At 44.3% G+C, this 23,049-nt stretch overlaps 1 protein-coding gene across 1 annotated transcript in view; it reads right to left on the bottom strand.

Moving 5' to 3' along the window:
* The window catches only part of LOC121299973 (cadherin EGF LAG seven-pass G-type receptor 2-like), a 79,804-nt gene that overhangs the window by 45,535 nt on the left and 11,220 nt on the right, over positions 1 to 23,049 (bottom strand). Inside the window, exon 2 of the mRNA XM_041228267.1 lies at positions 1,498 to 2,133. Within this exon, the coding sequence (XP_041084201.1) occupies positions 1,498 to 2,133 (636 nt within the window). The remainder of the gene's footprint in view (positions 1 to 1,497; positions 2,134 to 23,049) is intronic.

The following is a 23,049-nucleotide window of genomic DNA, read 5'->3' as shown; positions in this document are numbered from 1 at the left end:
CCTTATGAATGAAAACCCACTAATGTGTCTAACGTAGCTAATGGGGCAAATCCAGTACAGAGACGACCAAAACATAATTTGCCATGTCCTGCCAACAAACATTCATCAGGAGACTTCACTGCACAGAGGGACGTGTTTAGTGCAGCTACAGATTACAATATGATGCAAACATCATGTTTCTGTATCGAAGCCGCTCAGGTCAACATGCACTGCACTGCTCCTTGATCAAGGAACCACATCATCGCTCATTTAAAACTGGAGTGAAAAGCATTCAGTGCGTTCAATCTTGCTGTATTTAGTGGGTGAATGCACCATGTCCATGCTCAATTAACAATCCGCACTAATTAAAAATGCCCCTCTGGAGATGCCGGCTATCATTACCTAATACTGTAGCTCATTACCACAGCTAGAGAAAGAGAAAGAGGAAGACAGACGATGGCGAGGGTGTGTCTGGAATGTGTTTTCCCCGACTCTCTGTCTGTAACCAGAATGACTCTAACCCTAACAGGAATATTAGTACACAGCGCTGATCTGCACATTTCTCCTCACAAGCGCTTTACTGTTTCCTTCTTGCTTATTGCTAGGCTGCATACACACAAGCTTTCATTTTTCCAGGCCACTCAGTATACAATTGTTGTAGTGTATGAATGGAAAGCAGCTGTTTAAGGAAAGGATTCAAACACATGCAGACAAAAAGGATACCGCTGCAGCTGAGCAGCACTGTAAAAAGAAGCACCTCCATCTGCAAACAGCGATGGACTCATTTAGACGATTGCCTTCAATCATGCAACATGTAGCATCACGCTACCCTGCCCCACCCAAACCAGGTCAACTGCTGCCACAGCAAACGCAACCTGTCTAAAAACCAACAACACTATTGTGCAGAACTGTAAAGAATGCACTGCAGTCAAGCACTTTCTGCACAAGAGTAGCTGAATTGCAGTGTTCATTACATTTCCTTTCAATATCCAGAGAACATAGAGGCATTGCCTAGCAGATTAAAGGATGATGATATCATTTTATAGCTGTTGAAACTGATTCTGCACCAACAGGACGATCTTCTTATCAGTCACTCCATAATAACTTCAAGAGTGTGAAAGCACTGAGCACGCAGTTCCCAAGCAGTCTCTAGAAGATAACAGGCTGGTTTAGCTCCTGAGTTGAGGTGTATCAAAGCTAACAGCTCTGCAGTGACTCAGAGACGACTATCCACAGTGTCTGTGGTTTGCCTGGTTTCAGCAAACTGAAAGACCTTATTATATTCACTCGCATGATTAAAAAGTCCACTCCACCACACCACCAGTCTGGGAAGCTTAACACTAACAAGTCATCCAGTCTGGCACACCTTGCTACTAAATGCTGTGGCTCTGCTTAAGGGTTTAAATTGGTTACAGTAAAAGTTTCACTCTGCAAACATTGTACAATTACTCTTAATGCTATAACATAACACCACCTGAGCACCCAGCACAGTGCGAAACACAGAGCCGGGGCACCTACCTGTGAACTCTTCGGGGCACTCGCAGGTGAAGCCGCCCTCCCGGCTGCGGCACAGGCCGCCGTTCCTGCACGGGTTCCAGTAGCACAGGTTCACCTCGGTCTCGCAGTAATCCCCGGTGAAGCCAGCGGGGCAGCGGCATCGCAGCCCGTTGATGGGGTGGATGGGTCGGAAGAGGATGGTGTCGGAGGTGATGAAGGGGGCCAGGCTGTCGAACTTGAGCACGGAGACGCACTTCATGTAGTTCTCGCAGGGCTCGCGCAGGCAGATGTTGTCGTCGAAGGGCAGCACGCGCTGGGTGGAGATGGAGGCCAGGAGGCTGCGGTTCAGGTAGATCCTCTCCTGCAGGTCCTCAGAGCTGAAGAACTGGCCACCCCCGCCAGGCAGCAGGACGGACATGCTGACGTTCAGAATGCTGGCGCTCACGTCCGTGTCGTTCTGGATGTTGAAGACGATGACGTCCTCCTTGCTCGCGGACAGCACCGTCGCCACGCCCTCCAGGAAGAGCCGCAGTAGCGGGGACAGGAAGCGCTCTTGAGACATGTGGGCCAGCCTCAGGGTGATGCTGCTGGAGAGCATCTCGTCAGTGATGATGGTGACCTGCAGAGTGCACTGAGCCGTCACACTGTGCACCCCATCTACAAAGAGGGAGATTCAACGAGTCAGTCATTCAACATTCAAACTCAAAAAAGCAGCTTTTGAAAAACACTGGTTATATCATTTATTTTATGAATCTTGAGAAAGTAATACAATCCAAAGCCAAACTGGCACATGTGAAGAGAGAGTCTGAAGGGGTGCAAATGAGCTTAGTAGGGCTAAGAGGCACTTACGTGCAATAGACTGAACTGAAACTGGAACAACACTGAATGTGTACAAGCACTGGCGCGATCACCTCCCACTCACTGAAGCAGCCTGGTCGCCCCACACTCAGGTCTCATTCATTGCACTACACAGGAGAGGAACTTGATCATTCTCAAGATCCTATTGTCTTTGCTCAGAATATTTTGAGCATCGTGATTAGAGCCGCTGCTCAGCTTTCTCCCTTACATGTGGCTCGCTAGCTGCTTGCAGGGACCCATTGCAGGGTTGGAACTCCACACTGGAACATTTGAGCCGCCATTGAAAACGACACAAGAGCCTTGTGTGACAGGAAGCCAGGCCAACAATGAACCATAGCCAAGCTCCGAACCCTAACCAACAACCCCCACTCCCCCAACTGCAGCAGCCTTGTCTTTTGCTGGCACATTAATTTGCAGAGCAGTGTGGGGAGCAGCAGCCTGCTTGTAGCCCCCAAGCTTCCTCATCACAGCAGTGCTCTAATCTACACCAGACCCGGTCCACAAGTAATCCACACACACACAGAGCACTGCATGAAAACAGCATTACAGAATGGATTTTTAAAGTGCTCTGTAGTTTCAAATTGCAACATCAATATCACTCAAATTGCATTGCCAATTCCAGACGAAACACAACATTTTTCACTTTGTAAAGAAGTGCAATGCTTTGGGTGCATTGCAGCACTTGTATTGCAAAAGGAACACCACATTTCTATGGCACTGTTACTGCATTGCAAGAATGAAAATCAAACACTCTGCAATCTGTATTTATGGGCATCATTCCACCATGTCTCACTACACAAATTCTGCATCAGCTGTCTGTACTTTTGTATATTAAGGAGGTGATGTAAGGATAAGTGCAAAGTGATTTGTGGGTGCAAAACCCCAATAATGCTGTCGTAAATCACGTTTAGTCGCTGTTAAGTCTGATGTGACGTATGTAAAGAATGGCGTTTACCTGGCATTCTGCACCCGCTGTCAAATTTGCACTTTGCCATCATTAAATCCATTAAAATTACACTGAAACGCATTCTAATGAAGAAAAGAGCATGGAATTGGACAGAATCTGAATACTAACCAGGTGCAAACATTATAATGTGATGTAAGGATTTTGCCTTGCACTTAGGCTGATCCTGCAAAAACTTCACACCTCTTCTTACAAGGTGCAAACCATTGCAGAATCCAGTAGAAGAGCAGTATAAAAGCGCACACCTGCAGAGACCTGTCATTGGCTTCAGGATGGCTGCTGTGGTTCACTTCCTGATGCAGCGATGCTTGGCTCTTGTTGTGGAGAGGCAGGAATGTGTTCGGAGGAGAAGGGCAAGACGAAGAAGACCCTGCATATTCAATCCCAGGGTCATTTTGTTTGGGATGCTGGAGGATGTGGTGCTAAAGCATTATCGTCTCACTCTGCAGGTCATCCTTGACCTCATAGCTGAATTGAGGGATGAGCTAGACCCCAGCATCAATCCAGGGACTGCTATCCCTGCACATGTGACAGTGCTGCGTTCTCTGCTCTACTTAGCCTCTGGTTCCTTTCAGGATTCGGCTGGAGGGTCTAGCCCAATCCATATATTCCAGAGAGCTGAGCAAATTTCTGGAGGTCATGCTGAAAATGGCAGGCCAATACAGATCATTTCCTAAGGATACTCACATAACTGATGTTGGCCGAGGCTTTTTCAAACAACTCAGTTTCATGCTGAGTGACAGCCATAAGGACTCTCAGCTCCTTCTCAGAAAACTTTGATTTTCTTTTACGTGCGATGAGAGGGTTTCTCTGCCCTTCCTCCGACATTTTTGTTTTGCTTTGTATTTTCGTCACTCCACATATACAGTGCCTACTGCTCTCTATACTCCTAACTCTGCACGTGCTGCCGCTAAATAGACCAATGCACTCATTGAGACCATCATGATCATAATTACAGATCATCATTTGTGTATGTTGAGTAATTTGCATTGCTCTTAAACTTACATAGGGCGCAGTGCAAAATAATTGCCTGGCCACAATGCAATCTGAATTTTGCATTATTTGCACGGCACCTATACTTGCATCACCCCCTTAGGGCGGACCCATACATGGGTATCAATAAGCTGCTTATTGCCTATTCTGTAAGTACAGCGTTCATATCCAAGATTAAACTATCCCACGACTTCTTGTTCATTGAAAACAAGTGCTGCTTTTCAGAACAAGCTCCCGTACATTTATTTACACCTACAGGAAATAACAACCCAATTGCAAAGGGTCCAAGATAAGAGAAGATAACAGATACTTTCCCAACTGTCTCTATCAATGATTCCTGTTGTTAGAATCAGGAAACAGCTCGTCAGCCAGGCGCATATTCTTGGTTCTGGGAGAAACCAGCAAGTTCCTTGTGCTTGTTCAGCGCACACGAGGAGTGACAGTCGTCATTAACATATTTAATAAACCACGCTGTCCCAGCCTCTTGCCACTAACAATCCTGTTCTTTGTTTAAAAGTCCTGCAGCAATTGTATTACAGGAAAATATTTTACTATGCATTGCACACAATGAACTACAAACCAACATTATGCAAGTCAACAGCTCCAAACACTGGACCATTCTGCTAGAAACAGCACAATGTAAAGGGAGAGCTATGACTCTAACCAAGGCTTGAGTTTGTGTTAATTTCAATACCCATTACAAGAGGGATAGCTAATTAGCAAATCCATGCTGGTATTGCACCTGGCATCAAAGTGCAGGTATAAAACATAGGGTCAGTACAGTGCTTGATAAAATATTTCACTGTCAGGGTCACACACCTGAATCCTCCCTCCGAAGAGTCCTGCTGGTAAATATATTCCTGAATGCCGGGTCATAAGCTAGTTTTTTTTTTTTTCCCACCACTTTGTGGTTTGGTATGCTCCCTCTTCTCTTGCTTGTGAAAGCCCTAAACCTGAACTCACATGGGCTACTGTATCTGGAATTCAGTGCATCCCATGCAGGGCGCCAGCTGGAGATTAGGAACATTAGCAGGTTGTCATCATGTTCGAATGGAATTCCACAGTAACAATCTACTGTGTGTGTCCTTTAGTGACCATCGTTTCAGTAGCAAGGCACGCCCTTCCCCACTGAACTCAGCTGTAATGCAACTTTAAAAAACGGAGCGTCCTTACAACATGCTTTGTATTGTTACTGGAGGTAGAAACAGAAAGAAACAATGCAGTACTGCTTATCCTGAAAGCTTATAGGCTGTTCAAAAATGGACTCCTTCGCTTCTTACAGTTTTACCTGAAATGCATAGCTGAGAGATTCTGTGTAATGGAATTCTTGTGCGTGAACACCTTCATCACAAGCAGCTACAAAGCAAACCCTACTAGGAATTAATGACCAACTGATCCCCAGAACCCTCCCCAGGGAATCCCACTCAAGCAGCAGGCCCTTCCTTCCTCTGCCTGCCCCGGGGGGTTCAGACCAGGCTTCTTCCTTTCCCTTTCTCCCTGCTAATGCCATTGTTCTCAGCAGCAACTAATTACACACTAGACGGCAGGATTAACAGAATCAACAACCTGGCTCATGTGTTTAAAGGGGGTTTGAAATGAAACGGCTGCACAACGATTTGCTCCAGAGTCCCTGGCTGGCAAAGGGCTCAGCCCTGATCCTACTGCAACTCGCGCCAGTCTCATCCAGATGTGTGGAGGGGTATTAGCTCATCTCCTGGGCAACTGCACCGTTAGCATCCCTGTACAGCACATTTAACCCCCTTCCAATGATTCTCACTACTGCTAGGCTCAGCTTGAAGACACATGCGCACAGGGGAACACAGCCTGATGCTCCCGTCTCAATATTTCAGTAGAATTGCTTCAAAAAATGTTTTTATTTACGCAAGCAAACGCAAAAAAGAAAAAACGATTATATCACGATATATAATAAAAAAATTAATTAAAAAAATAAGACAAACATGCAAGAGCTGCAGTGTGTGCTCTTAAAGACTGGAGATGATGCAATTAAACAAAGAAGCAGAACCATGAACCAGTTTGCCAAAGTAAATTTCTAAAAATAAAAAAAACACAGAATAACAGAGATAAAGGTCTTTGGTGGAGTGGTGGAGGAGGGGGGGCTGCTAATGAGAAGACAATAATCCTTGTTACATTTCTTAATGTCAAAATCTGTTAGCGTCTGCAGGAAGAGATACACTAATGAGGTTACCCAAAGATACAGGCACAGCAAATCGGAGCATCTGTGTGTTTTGTACAAAAAGATAGACCCCATATTACCCACACAGAAGCGACTTAATCATTTGATCCAATGTTGCTGGATTCCAGTAGAAGCAGATTTAAAAAAAAAAACCTTCTTAAGTGCCTCATTAGCTAGAAGTCACAAGGTCAGAGGGTCAAACCATGCCTGGAGGGAGAGACTGGCACAGTCCATCTTCCAGCTACACCAGGGTATAGGCTGCAGCCCACCCACTGCTGTCCTGAACGAGAGCGATCCCATCTCTCTCAGCCCCCCGACCTTGCTCTGAGTTCTCCTCTGATCTCACAAGGAACCAAGCAGGCCAGGCTTGGTGTGGTCAGTCAATACTTGGGACAGGAGACGAGACTGCCAAGAACACCAGGTGCAGTGGGTGCTGGGGTCTAAGCAGGAGGTCCCAAGCTCAAGTGATACCGCAGGATAGCTACTGGGACCAGTCCCCCACGATATAATGGCACAAATAAATTTGATTTAAATGTAAATACAATCATAAACACCAAGACCAAAATATATAAACCTCAGCAATCTGTGGGGGAACAAGAACTAGAAGGCATGTAGGATATCGAGGGAGAAAAAAGAGTCTAAATGTAAAAAGGTTTTTATTTGACACACACAGAGACAAAAGTGTCAGACAAAATGGCGTCTCCTCCCAAATCATCTTCACAAGAATTCAACTCTGCAGATCCAGCAGTCAGGAAAGAATTCCAGACATTTTTTTTTCTTCTTCTCGTTCGTGTCCTCCCCGTGTAGGTGTGCGGTGACTCGCAGTTTCTATACATGCGTATTGAGACAAAGTTACAACAAAAAATACGCATGGAAGAAATGAACTGTACTTAGCTCTCGTTACACATAAAGGCACTGAGTTGTGTACTTAAGGCTACAGGCCGTGGCTTGAATCGAAAAACAAAAACAAAAAAACTGCTAAGGTTCAATTCAGTTGACACCACCATTTCACACACCAGTGGGCTGAAACAAATTATTTTTATACAAATTATTGAGAAAGTTAATCATTTCAGGGGCTTGTTCATTCATTCACAGCCTTCCAGAGCTCGAGAAGCTCTTCAACACTGCCCTGGCAAAAATACTGCACACACCACAGGCCCTTTAGCAGCACGGACGTGGAGTGACTGAGCGCGGAAATAATGAAATCAACGAAGTACACTAAAAAATATACTAAAAATCAACCTCGCTGTGCTGCAGCTAACACAGAGTTCTGAATGCGTTCCGATCTGTCTAAAGCTCGATCCACAGCTAACACAGAGTTCTGAATGCGTTCCGATCTGTCTAAAGCTCGATACACAGCTAACACAGAGTTCTGAATGCGTTCCGATCTGTTTGCTGCTCGATACATGTCCACACCGTGGTTATCGTGATGAATCATCGACTCTGCGCTCCAGATTGGGCAGGGCACTGGAGGCCGTGGAGACAGCAATTTCTATTTAATAGGAACAGAAGTTTACCGTTGTTTTTATACAAGCTGTGATGGGGTACACCCCGCCCCTGTGTGTGTATCTATTATTTTGCATTTCTGTTTGTTGTTATTTAAAAAATATTGATTAGTTTATAAAACACAGTGTTTTTATTACTGTTATTTTCCAGCACAGATGGGGTTAAAATTCCCCATCCACTCCAAACTTGTGTAGAATGACCGTCTCCAGATGAATTAATTTACTGCTAATTTGGAGACGGTCACATGTATAAAAACAGCTGTGACTGAGCGAGGCGGAGGGTGTTCAGGGAGAAAGGGAGAGACGGAGCTGAAAATCAACACTAAACGAAAACAATTGTGACGCATGCTGGTTCAGTAGTTTTAGTTATTATCTAGTTCTGTCTATTTTGGCCAATGTGCTGTTTTCTTTTGGAAACGCACCGTAGCGCTCTGTCTGTGACGCCACACCACAAAACCTATCTGCCACACAAGCGCATCAACAACTAGCACATTCCACAGAGAAATGTGGACAGGCGTGTAGGCACTGGAAGTCTAATAGTAACTGATAGTCAGCCTTGCAATAGAAAGAGCCAATAGTGAAACAAGCATCATTAATCCAGCAGCCTCATTTCACAAAAGCGATAACTGATAGCATTAAGACTTAAAAGCATTTTACTGCAGAGCGCCTGAGTAGTATAGGAAAGAGAACAGCATTCAAAACAGCTCAGCAATTTGATTGTGTGTCCAGATGACAGAACGTTTTTTTTTTTTTCTAATTTTAGAAAAAGCATGCCTCCTTTAAATAGCATTGCAGAATCCTGCCAGCTCTGCAGTTACACTGTACAAGCCACCTACACAATATCAGGGAACAAAGACAGAGGTTCCGGTGTTTTGACAGCCCATGGGGGCTGAAAAAACAGTGTGGCTGCACAGCCACCCCCACCCATTACCCTGGAATGCCATCAACGGTCTGGTTTGAGATTCCAGGGACAGGTGGTGTTGCTGCTTCACCCCTGACGAGCACTCGTCTCCCCTAACCTGACCCAAACAGAACCGAGCAGCTGAGAGAGAGGGAGGGAGGGAGGTGCTGTTTTCTTTTGTGTCAGAACAATAGGAACTCAACAGCAATCCTTTGACTTAGATAATAGGTATTTCCACCTTAATCTAAACTGCTTAAACAGAACTGTGATCAGTTTTCACTGTTTGTTAAATAATCTACTCACATGTAATCGTTGTCTTGGGTGTGTGGCTTTTCAAATCTGCTGATATTGTGGTTAAACGAAAAAAAAAAAAAAAAAAACTTTAGAGATAAAAATGTTCTCTTGTGCTGATCCGCAGCAGGTAACAGCTCCTTGGATCTGAAGCCCTGATTCTGCCCTGGCTTCACTGTCTCCGCACTGCCTGATACAGAGCTCTTTGATCTATTAAGTGCAATTCATCAGCAGCTTACTCACTCACAATTCCAAGGGAGCGTGTTTTGTCTAGATCCGTAAAATCAACTAGCTTTTTAAATTATTATTTTCATTTGATCACCTCCTATCCCACTGCATCAATAGTCTGTGAATTCCCGGCACTAATCAATTAAACAGGTTTTCCGATGTGAGATTTTATTCTAAGTGAACGGATTCTAAATAAACTTGAAAGTAAATAAAATGGTTCTCAAAAAATTTGAATCTTAAAATAAAAGTGCTAATTGAGGCTGGGGCAAAGGGTAAGGAAGGAGAAAGGGGTTGGTCTCAAGGCAACCAAACTAAACATCATCCAAACTTTGAAGTCATGTTCTCTTGTGCATCGTGAAAATGGGCTAAAGTAAAGACTCATCTCAACCCCCTGTGAGCAGAGCATTACAGTACAGATTCTCAACTAAATCCTCAAAAGGGCTGAAGAAGTTGTCTCAAATTTGCAGTTAAACCAAGCTGAATGCAGGCCTATTGTAGTGTGCTGAGGCCCTGCACAACCCTGCAGGTCTGGGAACAACCGAGCGGAAGACTGCCGATTGGAGTCAGGTCTCCCATAGCGACAGAGGGGCCACAGATCACTCAGTCCACAGGGACTGCAGGTGTAAGCAAGGTTTGGCGTTGCACGAGGCCCACCACTTGATCCCTCTGAAGCTCAATCGCCTTTAATTTCCTCCAGACAAATTGGGCCAGACCACCCCCTCCCTGAGCTCTTCAGAAAAGTAAATATCGGTCATTCAGACATCAACAGATGATCCAGCTGGTGAAGCCAGATTTGGGAATGTGCTGAACGCAATGAAGGGTATTCCGAGGGAACCTGCCAGCTACAACTGAATGACTTAAACCCACCGTGCAGCCTGCTAGTGGAAAACACATGACGCTGGACCTCCAACTTTAAGAGAGCTATCTCCCTATTGATCTATGAATTCCATGTGGTTGCGTGATTGATGTGATGCTTAACACCCTCTCCACCACAAGCTTGAAAACACTCCTGGGACTGGGGTTGGGATCACTCCCTCAATCCCAAAGTACCAGTCTATTCAGACTAGCTGACCATAAGAGTGCTCTCATGACTTCCAAGTGGCCCCCTGAAAGGGCAAAAGACCAAATCACCTAATTCCATTAGGGAGTACAGTCACTCAGGACATTCTGCGTCTATTGACCGAACAAAAGCCGGTATTGATCACAGAGCCGAACACGCATGCTGGAATGCTTATAGGGCCGTCGGGGGAAGGGGTAATCCATTGTTTTTCACCTTGTCCTGTATTTGTTTTGCAGAGATGCATTACTAAAATGATCTTGCCAGCAATCTGAGCTGCCAGGATCCTGTTAAAAACACCGATATACAGCCTGCACTATGCTCTGATCAGACTGCTTACGGTCACCCGACCAGCAATGGGTTGCAATTGGAGGTCCAGAGAAAATAGTGAACCGTATGCAGTTAGGAGCACACTTGCACAGACTACTGTCACCTGATCAATAACAAAAGTAACAAAACCAGAAAAACGGGACTGGGTACAGGACAACTGGATTATCCCCCTCAACTAAAACTAAAATAATGAATTTGTCTTAAAAGAAAGCGGATGATTTGTGTGCATTAAAACTCTTACCTGCTCCATACCCATGTCCAGATCGCTAACCACTTTCTGTAAGAACGCCCCCCAAACACCTTGCTATTGGGCAGGTTTTGAATCCTCTGGCTCGTTGCACTGCTCCGGTTCTACTGCCATTTAGAAAGCTTTCCATTTGAAGTGCCTTGAGACATACACACTGTAGATCTGAGCTGTTGCAGTGCATTCCATATTTGTTCTCATAAATCCCTCACCCTAATCTCCATTCGTTTCTAACAAACACTGCCTTCAGATGAACACCAGGACATTGTTGGGGCAAGTACAAAAAATCATGACAACAAAATAAATCAGTGGCATTGAAAGCTGATGCCAAACAAACAATGCCCTTAGTGCTGAAGGTGTGCACCTTGACAGTCTATGAAGCTGGATTAGATCCAAGTGTGTTGCAATGATCAAACCCTCATTTGTCTTGATTCTCCTGCTGAACTCATCACCCTCTTTACCCAATTACAATCCCAACACTACAGCCCACACAGGCCCTCTGGAGGCCTATCTTCCCCTCTAACATCCAGAACTCCCTCATCAGAACCTAGACTTGGAGGATCTGGAAGGCCGCTGAGAATTCCGATTGCCCAATTCCAGAATGTTTCATGACCTTCCTCCCATCATCTCTCCTGCAGCTTTCAGCACTGGTCCCCTGTCTGGGTGAACACAGAATCCTCTCTCTCACCTTCCTTTGTCTGCAATGCTTCATTGTTGTGCAGATGTGGTGCTAATCCTTCAGCGGTTATCAAGCCATTAGGGTCACATGGGGTTAAGGATGATCTCATGTGGGCTTTTTCGTTTCCTGTTCTAGTCTTGATTAATTCAGCCCATCATCCCTTTGTCTGAAGTGCCTGTGCCCCTGCCCCCACTGCACACATTTCTAATTCACCTGTGTCTAGCATCACTGATTATTCTTTTGCATGTACTTACAATTGAAATACCACCAATATTAGATTTTTATTTTCGCAATTTCCTTCAGTTGTGAAGACATCGGAAAATACACTATTCAGCCAGGATGATAGTTTGTCAAAAATACCCAATCTAATAACTTGGGAATTTAAAATCTGTACATTGCTATAGCTACTGGCATGCAACCTGCAAATCAGAAAGCTACATGCACATTTCACACTGGAGAGCAAAGCAGTTCTGTCAGCAATTAAATTCAGTCGATTTAGAAATGGAAGCTTCACAAAACCTTAAGGTGTCCACCACCACCAGAGCATCTTAATGAGGTCATTTCAGGTCACTTTCCCTTTTTAAGCCCGAGGTACAGAAAGTCTAAGAATAAACAACAAAATAAATCAGACGAGAAAAATGGCACACTGCACAGTTCTTTCAGCAAACAGCAGCTCCATATTATGAAGGCGATTAGTGCTCAAGTCTTGTGTTTGGTTTATCTGCGTCGGGATCATGCATCGTACATACAGTATGCCAACATCTAGCAACAACAAGCAACTCCACATTGATATAGTGCCTTTTACAGCCCAAGAAGTCAACCAAAGGTGATTCAATATAAAACTTGTAAAAAAAAAAAAAAAAAAAATGAAAGAACAGAAAGTTTAGTTTGAAAATAATCACATGGACTCTCGGTTCAAAACATGCAAGTTTTGGCACTGCATGTCACAGCATTGCTGCGACATGCAGTCCACCTCTCTTCAGAGGTCTCAGCTAACAGCTCTGTGTGTCCACACTGGTAAAGGGGTCATGTCACATGTGCTCAACTCAATCCAGACCACCAAGATGAAGTGTCAGCCTGTATGAGCCAGGCACTTGTATAGAGACATCTGTCCTGATTTATGGAGAGGTGAAAAGCAACTGTTCTGACGTTCAGTAATTAACATAGGAAGACCACATAGTAAAGATCGAGTAACAGTAAACAGCAAGGCATGGTGTTTAGTGCTTGAAGTATTACTGTAAGAGTCAGCAACTTCCACAGTATATCTGATACTACAGCAGGGGTCTCCAACCCTGGTCCTGGAAAGCTCCTATCCAGCAGGTTTTATAGGTGTCTTTACATCATTAGTGGCTAAAGAACTGGAACACCTGTTAATCTTGACTAATTAAGCCAATAATTGGTGTAATTAAGTAACTGAGAGCTCAGTTAAAACGGAAACCAGCAGACCCAGTAGTTCTCCAGGACCAGGCTTGGAGACCTCTGGGCTAGACAATCAGAGTCTTTCACCAATACACTGCTACCCTATAGTCTCTGAATCAATCAGAAATGTCTAATTAAAAAGCATGAATAATACAGCGTGCACAAAGGCTTCAACAGAATTTCAGATAAAGACAAGTGGCGCTCCTGTTTGAAATTGCCTTTAATCCCGTTTCCCGATGCTCACGCACATCAGCACTTGTTTCTATGCATGCTCCATCCCCTAACACGCTTTCTGAGCTGTGGGTCATTTACCTGCATTACAGAATGTCTCAGGGGATTGCTGTACGAGACAAGCACTTACCTTCTCCCAGAGGTCTCAGCCTGACTCTTATTCAAACTGTATCAAGCACAACTCCTCTATTTAACTCTGGATGCTAGCAGTCCTCACGCAGACTTGCATCAAGCTGTAACAGTACAGTATTAAGAGCAGCGTTCGATTCCTCTTTTGCATGTTGGTTTTAAACACGCAGGTTCTTTTTGGCAATGCAAGAATGAGCTATATTGTGATTACTCTGCTTCAAACACAGTGGAGGGGGTGCAGAAGACCGTCCCCACATGATTCCCACTACTCAGAAATTCCTGTCACTCGAGCCAACCCTGTGGTGTTGTGTGTGTGTGTGTGTGTGTGTGTGTGTGTGTGTGTGTGTGAAGCTGTGGCTCCAGACACTCTTGTGCAGTCTGTTTACCATTCACCCAAGTGTGAGCAGAGAAGCGTGCATGGTCCTGGGAATCCTGTGCATTTTGTATTGGATCATTCCAAATGTGCGGGATGTAGCAGATCGTTTATACAGGGGTCAAAGAGTGCAAAGAGAATTTAAAATGGAACGCAAACTGAAACTTTAAAAAGAGAAGGACAATCAATTGGATGCAGTTCAAATTCCAATTGTTTGCGAAATGAAACAGAGGTGCATTTTACACTCTGAAAGAAAGCTGTGTGAAAAGCGTACACCTTTTTGTACACCATAGTTGTAACAAAGCTACTGAACCTCCAGGAATGACAATTTTACTCAATACTTGATTTTTACAACTAGGTCAGAGCACAAAAGAGACAGAACACTCCGGTCAGGTCACTGTGCAGGTCTGCAGCTGCACTGTGAGGACGGGGTTTACTGAATTAAAAACAACGTCATTCACCAAGTGAAATAGGATCGGTCTTGAAACTGTGCAAGCCCCTAGACTCTGAAGCACAGTGGCACAGATTTATCTTACGGTTTCCCTTTTAGCAAAACAAGAGCCTCAAAGCTATTCATACACCTGCTGTAGAGTACCACCATAAAACCAGAGCTGCATTTCACACCTGATAAAGGCACGGCCATTCCTCTGCACATCCCTGTCAAAACAGAGCTTTCCTGAGAGGAAGTAGATGTGGCAGATTAACGATGTGCTGATTAAAAAACAACAGACTGTGGAATGCAGGAGTGAAATACACAGGGATCCGGCCCGCAGCTGAAACATTTGAATCATGATGCAGACTAGGTTATTATTAACTGCATCTGTTGGCTCGCTTATCCCACAATTTCCTATAATACCAAATAAGACTTGCAATCTGCCCATGCTGTTATTGCACCCTTTTCCTCCCCCACTGTGCGGAATGCTAAATCATGACCAAAGGGCAAGACTCTATAGTCATTTTTCCATGTCAGTGTTTCGTTTTTTCTTTTCAATATTACAAAACCAGGAAGAAACATCAAATGATGGGATTCCGAGGTTCACCCAAGTGGTTTGTTACCAGCTTTGCAGCATCAATGGTCCGTTCTCCTTTTATCAGAAGTTACCAGCTTTGATAAACAGAGCCACTACTGTCTGTTACGACATAGTACGCTGGTGGACCGTTAATCATCCCTGCACTGGGAGAAAGTTTCAAAGTCATGCTTTAGCCAGGCAGCTACATTTAAAAGGAGAGGCAGTAGTTTACTGGAAAGTGGCAGAGTTGCACTTGTGAACCAAGCTGCTCAATGCTGTGGGATCAAAGGTACTCAAGAAGGAGCTCTGACTGGGCAGGGGTTTACAGCAACACATGGGATCACCACGGCAACAGTTCCAAACAAAGCATTCTTGTGCACCACCCTTTCTTTCAATAGGAAATGCAGGAGAGAATGAGATAGAGAGAAAAGCAGCTCCCTGGATTACGCAATCCCTTACACAGTCTTCAAAGGGAGTGTAGAGGGGGGAATGGGTTGACAAGGCTCAGGGTGGGTTGCAGGAAAGCCATTCACCAGCCATGACTTACTGGAAAACCCAGTCTTACATGTACTGTCATACACAGAGAGGGTCTTTACCCCAGCCAAGCTCTGTTTTGACAATACGAATTGGTACCGGAGTTCTCTGCTCCAACGTCACAATGCTCACACTGTCTGTCAGACACAGGTCCCTAAACTGCTTTGTTGTTTACATTTCGGCAAGTTATTAAACACAAAGTCCATCAGATTTCTATTACATAGGGTATATAAACACGCCTAATCTGATCACTGTTCAGTTCTTGTGTCCACATTGGCAATCTTTCAGGGCACTTGGTTTGGCTGTCTAAGTTGCAGTGTGTGTGTGTGTGTGTATTGAGGGCCGCACCCCTCTACCTCTCTCTCACAGAGTATATGGTCCCCTGTGGGTAATTTCCATTTGTTTTTCAGCAAGCAGACAGGAGAGTCATTCTGCTGCACTGCACTCATTTTATTTAAAGCGATGCTGTCATGTTCACAGGTTTGGTCACTAAGCTCGCTACATTTGCTTTTTTTTTTATCCTTATTCATTTTATTAAAATAAATAAACCTGATTCCTTGCATCATTTCCATAACAACAGGCCCATATAGATGTCAGTGGTTATTTATAAAGGCAGCATAATGTTATCATCAAACAGCAAGCAATCAGTTACTGGGTTCAGTCTCCTCCATGAAAGCTTCCAACTTCGGGGAATATTCCTGTCCACACATAAGAACCCCTAACATTAAAAGACAAGGCAGGAATGGTGCACACACACACTGGAGGAATCGCCTGCACTGCAGCTCTGTACAACCAAACACAAGCTCACCTGCACAGATTCCTCCAATGCTAGTATGTAGTTTCATCATTTCCAGATTATGCAGTACTCACAGTATTTCTTCAGAGAAGTATTATTTTACAGTGGAAGAAAATAAATAACATACAGTTCACACTCTACAAAATGTAGATAATCCCTCTGCTTTTATAAAGCTCTTTGAAGAATTATGATGAGAAATTACATTTACAGATGTCCATATGTATCCACTTCTGGTGGGGGTATGCATGTAAGAGGGGATGTATTCTGATTTTCCGCATGTAAGAGGAGATGTGTTCTAAGCTCCCGAGTCATTTCCTTGTTCTCCCCAGACGAGTTGACTATTTTATAAGTTTGCATCTCAATCCGTTCAGAGCTCTGCTCATGTACTTATCTTTTAAAAAGCTTTCTTTTTATTTCCACATACATCTTTCTGCTTATTTTAGAAAAGGGGATTGGTCTAGAATATCTGTAATAAAGAACGACAGACGAGTTCCCTGGATTCTCTGCAGTACACGACGCCGGTGCGTCTGTCAGCCTGGCAGCTGTTTGCTAATATCTGTGCTGCCTGTCAAGAGATTTCATTTCTCCGCTGTTCTATAATACTTAATACGAACAGGATCAATGGTGTGTCTTTCCAATGACAGCCCTGGCCTCCTGCAACCTGAAACTGGACAGAGCGGGGCGGGGTTTGGAAAAGTGAAATTCCAAACTAGATCTGGAATTGTTTTTGCCACTTAGGAAAGAAGAAAAGGCAGCCAGACAGGTAACAAGGGGTGAAAGTTCAGCAGCCCACGTGCAGAGTAGCTGCATCACACATAGGAAAGGCCACCTTGGCCAGACCCCCAGCATTGCTCTACAAGTATTCAGCAGACATCCAATTAGAGAGAGGAACAAAAGCAGAGTCGAACGGAACAAACCAGTGAATGGTTTAACACCCCCTGGCCCCATTAAAAATCTATAATACTACAGCATATAACACTGAAGCAAAATACCCTTTACACTATTGTACTGTGTTGCTATATTTCTTTACTGCACAATACTGTAGCTATGCAGATCTGCTATTCAAATAGGACGACAGACTCAACGAGATAGAAGCCAACTTCAGCGAATGAATGTGATTGTAACTGAGACACTTCTCATCCATTGCAATGCACTGTAGGTTTAAGACATAAAGCTATTTACATCACAAGCAAGTTCCTTGCACGATTGCTTCAGACCATAAAAAAAAAAAAAGAAATCACACACACCCAACCTGTGATGTACAATGGTTTGTTTGTAAGCGCTACTGTAACTATCAACAAGACTGATTGTCACAGCAGACAGAAGCTGGGGAACAAGTGCCCCTGCTTTCCGGGCTGCTGGAAATGTAAATACAGACGAGCAATCAAGCTGCGGATTTCAAAGTGCTGTGAAAACCGCATCGAAGCAGCAGCCCGGGGACAGCTTCAAACAAGCAGGATGCTTGGAAAGTGGAAATGGATTTGTTTTATTCCTCCTGTCTCCTGCTCTCCAAGCAGACGGGAGTCGAGAGACGAGTGAAGAAGAAAGCGTTTAAAAACAAAAACAAACCAGCATCGTCCCAGTCCAAAAGATGATGTGTTTTTTTTTACTTCTTATTCGCTGTGTTTGATGTTGTTGGCTGTGGTGGTGTAAGCCTCTTGCTAGTTTGTCATTGGAAATGAGAATTTGTTCTCACTCGACTCATCTGAAAAAATAAAGGTTTTGATTGATTAATAAAGTAAGTGTGTGTCTTAAAAACCCACCTCCTAGCAAATTATTTAAACTGTTCAGAAGACCGTTTTTTCCTACTAAAAGTTCCTATACTTATATATTGATTTTTGTAAGGTCCCTCTGCTTTGAGAGAATACTGTAAGGTCCCTCTCATCTCCATCTATTTACCATTTAGCTTAAGAGCGCACAGAGCAAGCCCTGGCAAAAGCATTTCCTCTTTGCAAATGCAAAAATGCCAACAGCGGCAAGTGGACCCTGACGGTCAGAACCATGCGCATCTCGTGGCCTTTTGGGAGAACAAAGGCAGGGAGAGCTCCATTCAGCTCCTTTATTTTCTTCACATTTATTTCAAAGGCAGCTGCATATCAATGAGCCTTCTTTTCCACCCTCTGTGACATCGCACAATAGACCCCTGAATGCCGGGACCCAGAGATGTCATGACAGTACGGCAGGACAGACAATTGCACACAATTACACTGAAAGCTAACCTTGATAAAAGGACAGCCTTTTCCAGGAGTGGAAAGGACTTTTTGATCTCTCTCAGCAGTAGTGTGACCAGCCAGGCTTTTTAAAGATCGGCGCATCCTCTTCCACTCCCCCCTCACTGTACAGTCACACCATTACAAGCGCTGAAACGTCACTCACTCAAAAAGTCAAGCAAGTCTAGCCTTATTTCCATGTCATTTACTCGTGTCGTTTCTATAAATGAACTGTACAGTTGGAACGGGATAATGTTGCATTCTGTAAAATGACTACATACATTCAGCCCGCTGTATCTAATGCGTTTATCTCTTTGTTGTTTGTGCCGTGAAAAGCCAGGCTGGGTTCTGCTTGCAGAATGTTATCCTGGTGTCCAGCAGTCTAAATTAAACAATCAAAACACAGTACGTTATTAACATCCTGGTGCCCTACCCAGAACAGCAAGGAACTGACACTTGTTGTCTATTGCTGGGTTTAAACTATCCAGGGGCAGCAGAGCAGCCAGTTTACTCCATCACAGCTGAGAGGACTGCCCAATAAAAACAGGTGAGCTCGCTAATGCCTTTACAATCCCCTCAACCCAAACGCTTTGAAAAGCACAATTAGGGTCCCCCTGAAAAAATGAGACAGTCCCATTACCCCACACATAAAATAATAAAGAGAAACTGAAGGGACACATCAACCAACACAAGAGGAAAGCAGCAGTGTTTCAACAAACTAAAATATCTAGGGTTTCTTTATTGGCAGTTATCTATCACTGGCTATAGAAAACATGGGCCATGAAAACAGATTGATTGCATTCATGATTACTCTAAACTGCTATAGATGTTTCTGTTTGACAATGAGTGCCCCCCCCCCCCCCCCGGGAATATATATTTACCAAGGTATATTTTTGCAGTTTTCTGAAGTTTATACCAGGTATTTACCCTGGTTTGCCATGTTTATTAATATGCTTCATCATACCGAAAGCTTACCTGTGCTTTTTTACACTTTGCTATGCTTTTACTATGGTAAGCTTTTAGAAGTGAAATCACAAAACAAAAGTAAGAATTCTGTTTCTCTTTCTGTTCAGCAAAACTTCATTTACTGCAGGACCTGCGAGAGGCGCGGAGAGTAAGCGACAGTGCTGAGCATTAGAGAAGGTGTATAACGATTAGCATCTCAATGGCAAAGATTAAAACAGAATACAAAAACAAGGGATAGAACAGCAATTTCAGCGAAGGAGGGGGTGCAGATGTGTGTATAGATGACACTAGTTTACAAGAATTAATATCCGCTGCAATTAATGTTTCAGGTGCATTCGGCCGGTCTTTATACATTCACATGTCTTGCCAAATGCCTTTTTATTTAGGCTCAGGACAACACAAATAAAGCAGAGGACAGAAGGGATTTTACCCAAATAATACATAAACCCAGACCTTGGTATTGTTATCCTGCCAAACACACGCACACATAATATTATTTAATTCCGTGGTTTCCATAGTGATTCCGGTCAATAGGGGCACAGAAGTTAACCCTATAAATTGTTTCAATTGCTGCCCTGTCTGTTGAAATCAGGTTTATGAATGCATGGCCTCTCTACACTTTCAGCACACAGATAACCTCTGCTCTCCATTGCCCACCCCAGCAACTGTTTTGTTGACTGATAGGTTTGCTGTTAATCATGGGCTGGCTTTCATGAATGCGTCCACCACTCTCAGCAGACCGGTTCTGGATCAGTTTGCTTCAATGCAGGCAGCTTTTCCACTGCCCTCCAAGCTGAACCCTTTGCTAACATGCGGCAGGACCTGCATAACCACTTTAAACTGGAAAGAACCGGTTTTCAAGGTTGTTAGTAAAGGGGTCATTAATGAATAAACCAGCCGGGGCTCAATTTACACTTTTCTAATTAAGCAGCAGTACGTTGTTAAGTCATATCATTTACATTAACACTGATAAAGGCATGCATAGTTTTACTGTACCTTGGATTTATCATGTATAATTTGAGTGCTTAACGTTATTGATAGGGTACTTTGCGTCTCTGAAAACACACAGTAGACTCCGCTATACAGGGTGAACTGGAGAATAGCATGGACAAATAAACACAGTCTTGCGAGGCTTTTTGGAAAATCGGCAGTTCCTTAAATTATAAATCAGTTCACGGGAGGGGCAGCGAGGAAGCAGCAGCTGCCAGAGCCGCAGGAAGAGATGTTCAAGACAAAACTGAAAAGGTGGAGGAGCGGCGATGCGCTTGAACACACGTGGCGGAGTCAAAACATTTGTCAAATTGGCTGTCGTGTCGATGCAAACCCCTCAGCAAGATTCCCAAGAACGACTAGATGTGCGTCAATGGAGCCTATTAATCATTAAAGCACAACCCAACTGGAGATAGTGCCTTCTCTCCCAAGACAAAGAGAGTCTCTTGAACACCTGCTTCAATAGAGCCACCCACTGATATGTGCTGGCAATCAAAAGACATTCCTGGAATTCCCAGGACACAAAGGGTTAAAAGAGTATCTTTTTACACCAAACTAGAACAAAGTCATTTTTGGACTAGAGCACCAAAACAGAACTGGAGCAATGTTAGTTCTGTTTTTTTTAAGCCAATGGAAAATATTGCTACGCACTTAAATGGTCTTTTTGTACCCTTGGCCCTGCATTCCAACTAACCCTGAGCAGCGGGTTTTAAAGAGAGAAAGTCAGCAGCGCAGCTTGCCGTAAACTCCCATCTTGAGACAGACCCCCTTTTCTTCTCCGTGCCCCAGCCTGGTCTGCTTGCACTGGCCTTTCTTATTCAAATCCGCGGGACAAAAGAGGAGAGGCAGCGTTATTCACTGTTAAGCTGTGTTGTGTAAAAGCAATGGGAAAGAAGAGCTAGCAGAGCCGGGGGAGAGAGGGGCTCCATCAATTACACCCCCCCCCCCCCCCCCCCCCCCCCCCCCCAGCCCCACCTCCCTGCTTCCAGTGTCTTTATTCTCAGTTACCGCCACAATCATCCGCTGTTCTTTGCAGTTCACCAGTACAATGCCATCCCCCCCTTTGTGTAGTACGACCAACAGCTAGCCTTTCCATTGATCCAGCAGGTCAATTTTACAGCAGGATTGATCAGCAGGTCATAGTGTATGAGACCTTATCACTATCCCTATTCAATGAAGCCAAGCGGTCACATTAGCATTGCTGCTGCACATGGCAGCTAGAACATGAACACCTGCCCCTGTGCTTAAAGGAATGGGTTTTAGGTAACACTACATAAAACACAGAACCTGTTCACACACTATGAGTTTGTGTGACTCCTTTACATTGTGCAGCAGACTATTCACTACTCTAACTATTAAGAAAAAACCCATTTGAAAATACTACCAGGTTGCGACTTGCAATGGCTGCAACTGATTTGCAAGGGGAATATCTATCGCTCTGAATGCTCTACCATTAAAAGAGATCTCCGTTAACCTAACACAATGCCCACAAAGGCAAAAAGATAACCAAATGCATTAATTCCACATTGAAGAAGGGGCTTCCCCTGGGAAGAATGCCGTCTCTGAGAACGGGACCCTGAGGAGGGAAGACCGGGTGCTACTCCATGAACATGCAGTACAGACACTGAAACCTCAGCTCCTCTCAACACAAACACTGCAGCATTTCCCAGGCCAGTGATTACACAACACAGACACCGAAGAACTGCTTCAGGGAGAATCAGCAATGTGAACACTCACTTCCTCAGCGCTGTGGAAATAGTACTTCTGTAACATTAAAAATGCATATTGAGGACATGCTCAATTATCACTGAAGCAGGAGCTCAGCGCTCTCGCCAGCTAAGTCTGAACAGCATCAGCATCGGGAGAGACACTTTAATGAGTCCTCTCTCTCTCACACCCGTAACTCGTTAAAGACTCGCTCTGCACCACACTGACAAATTTAACACTTCACAAGATTGCAGGGATGCCCTCCACCTCCCCGCCACTCTGTCCTCTAAAACAACAAGCTGTTAAATGAATGATCTTAAACACTTTCATCAAGGGCTCCCATGCAATTAAATAGGAGCTGGGGGACTCCCACACTGCGAGCTGGTCCAGTCAGATACCTTACATGTCGTACTGTACACCTGATAACGGGAAAGCGACACCGCAACAAGCTGGCCGTCCACAAACAATACAGTGCACCTTCAAGACAGCTAACAGGTCAGTGTCAGTGAACAGTACAGAGAGCATTACACATGGACAGTCTTGGAGAAATCTGACGTTAAGCAAATGAGACTTCCATGGAATGTGCACCTTTAGTTTCCAGTGTAGATGATCACAGAGATCATATAGGGCATGATGTACACATGCTATGCTGCATGTCACCCCAATAAAGCGTCCTGGTGCAGAAACTGTTCTGCGTTTCAAACAAACCCGAACTGAGTGTCTGAACTCGGGCAGGGATCATTCAGATTACAGACGATTCCAGTTTTGGCCCCATCTGATCAAAACACGGCTTTCTTCCACTCTCCTAAAAAAAAAAAGAGAGAGAAAACGAACTGCACACGAGCACTGTCAGGACGGCAGCTCCACACAGACTCATCAACAGGGAGGTGCTGCATTCAAGCAGGCTGGGCACGTACATGGAAAGGAGCCCTCCTCTTCATTGTACAACTCAAGACCCAGTCAT

Source organism: Polyodon spathula, chromosome 25 (assembly GCF_017654505.1).
Source record: "Polyodon spathula isolate WHYD16114869_AA chromosome 25, ASM1765450v1, whole genome shotgun sequence".
NCBI classification, from domain to species: domain Eukaryota; kingdom Metazoa; phylum Chordata; class Actinopteri; order Acipenseriformes; family Polyodontidae; genus Polyodon; species Polyodon spathula.
Note: the sequence above shows the minus strand (reverse complement) of the source record. Positions and strands in the feature narration are given on the sequence as shown.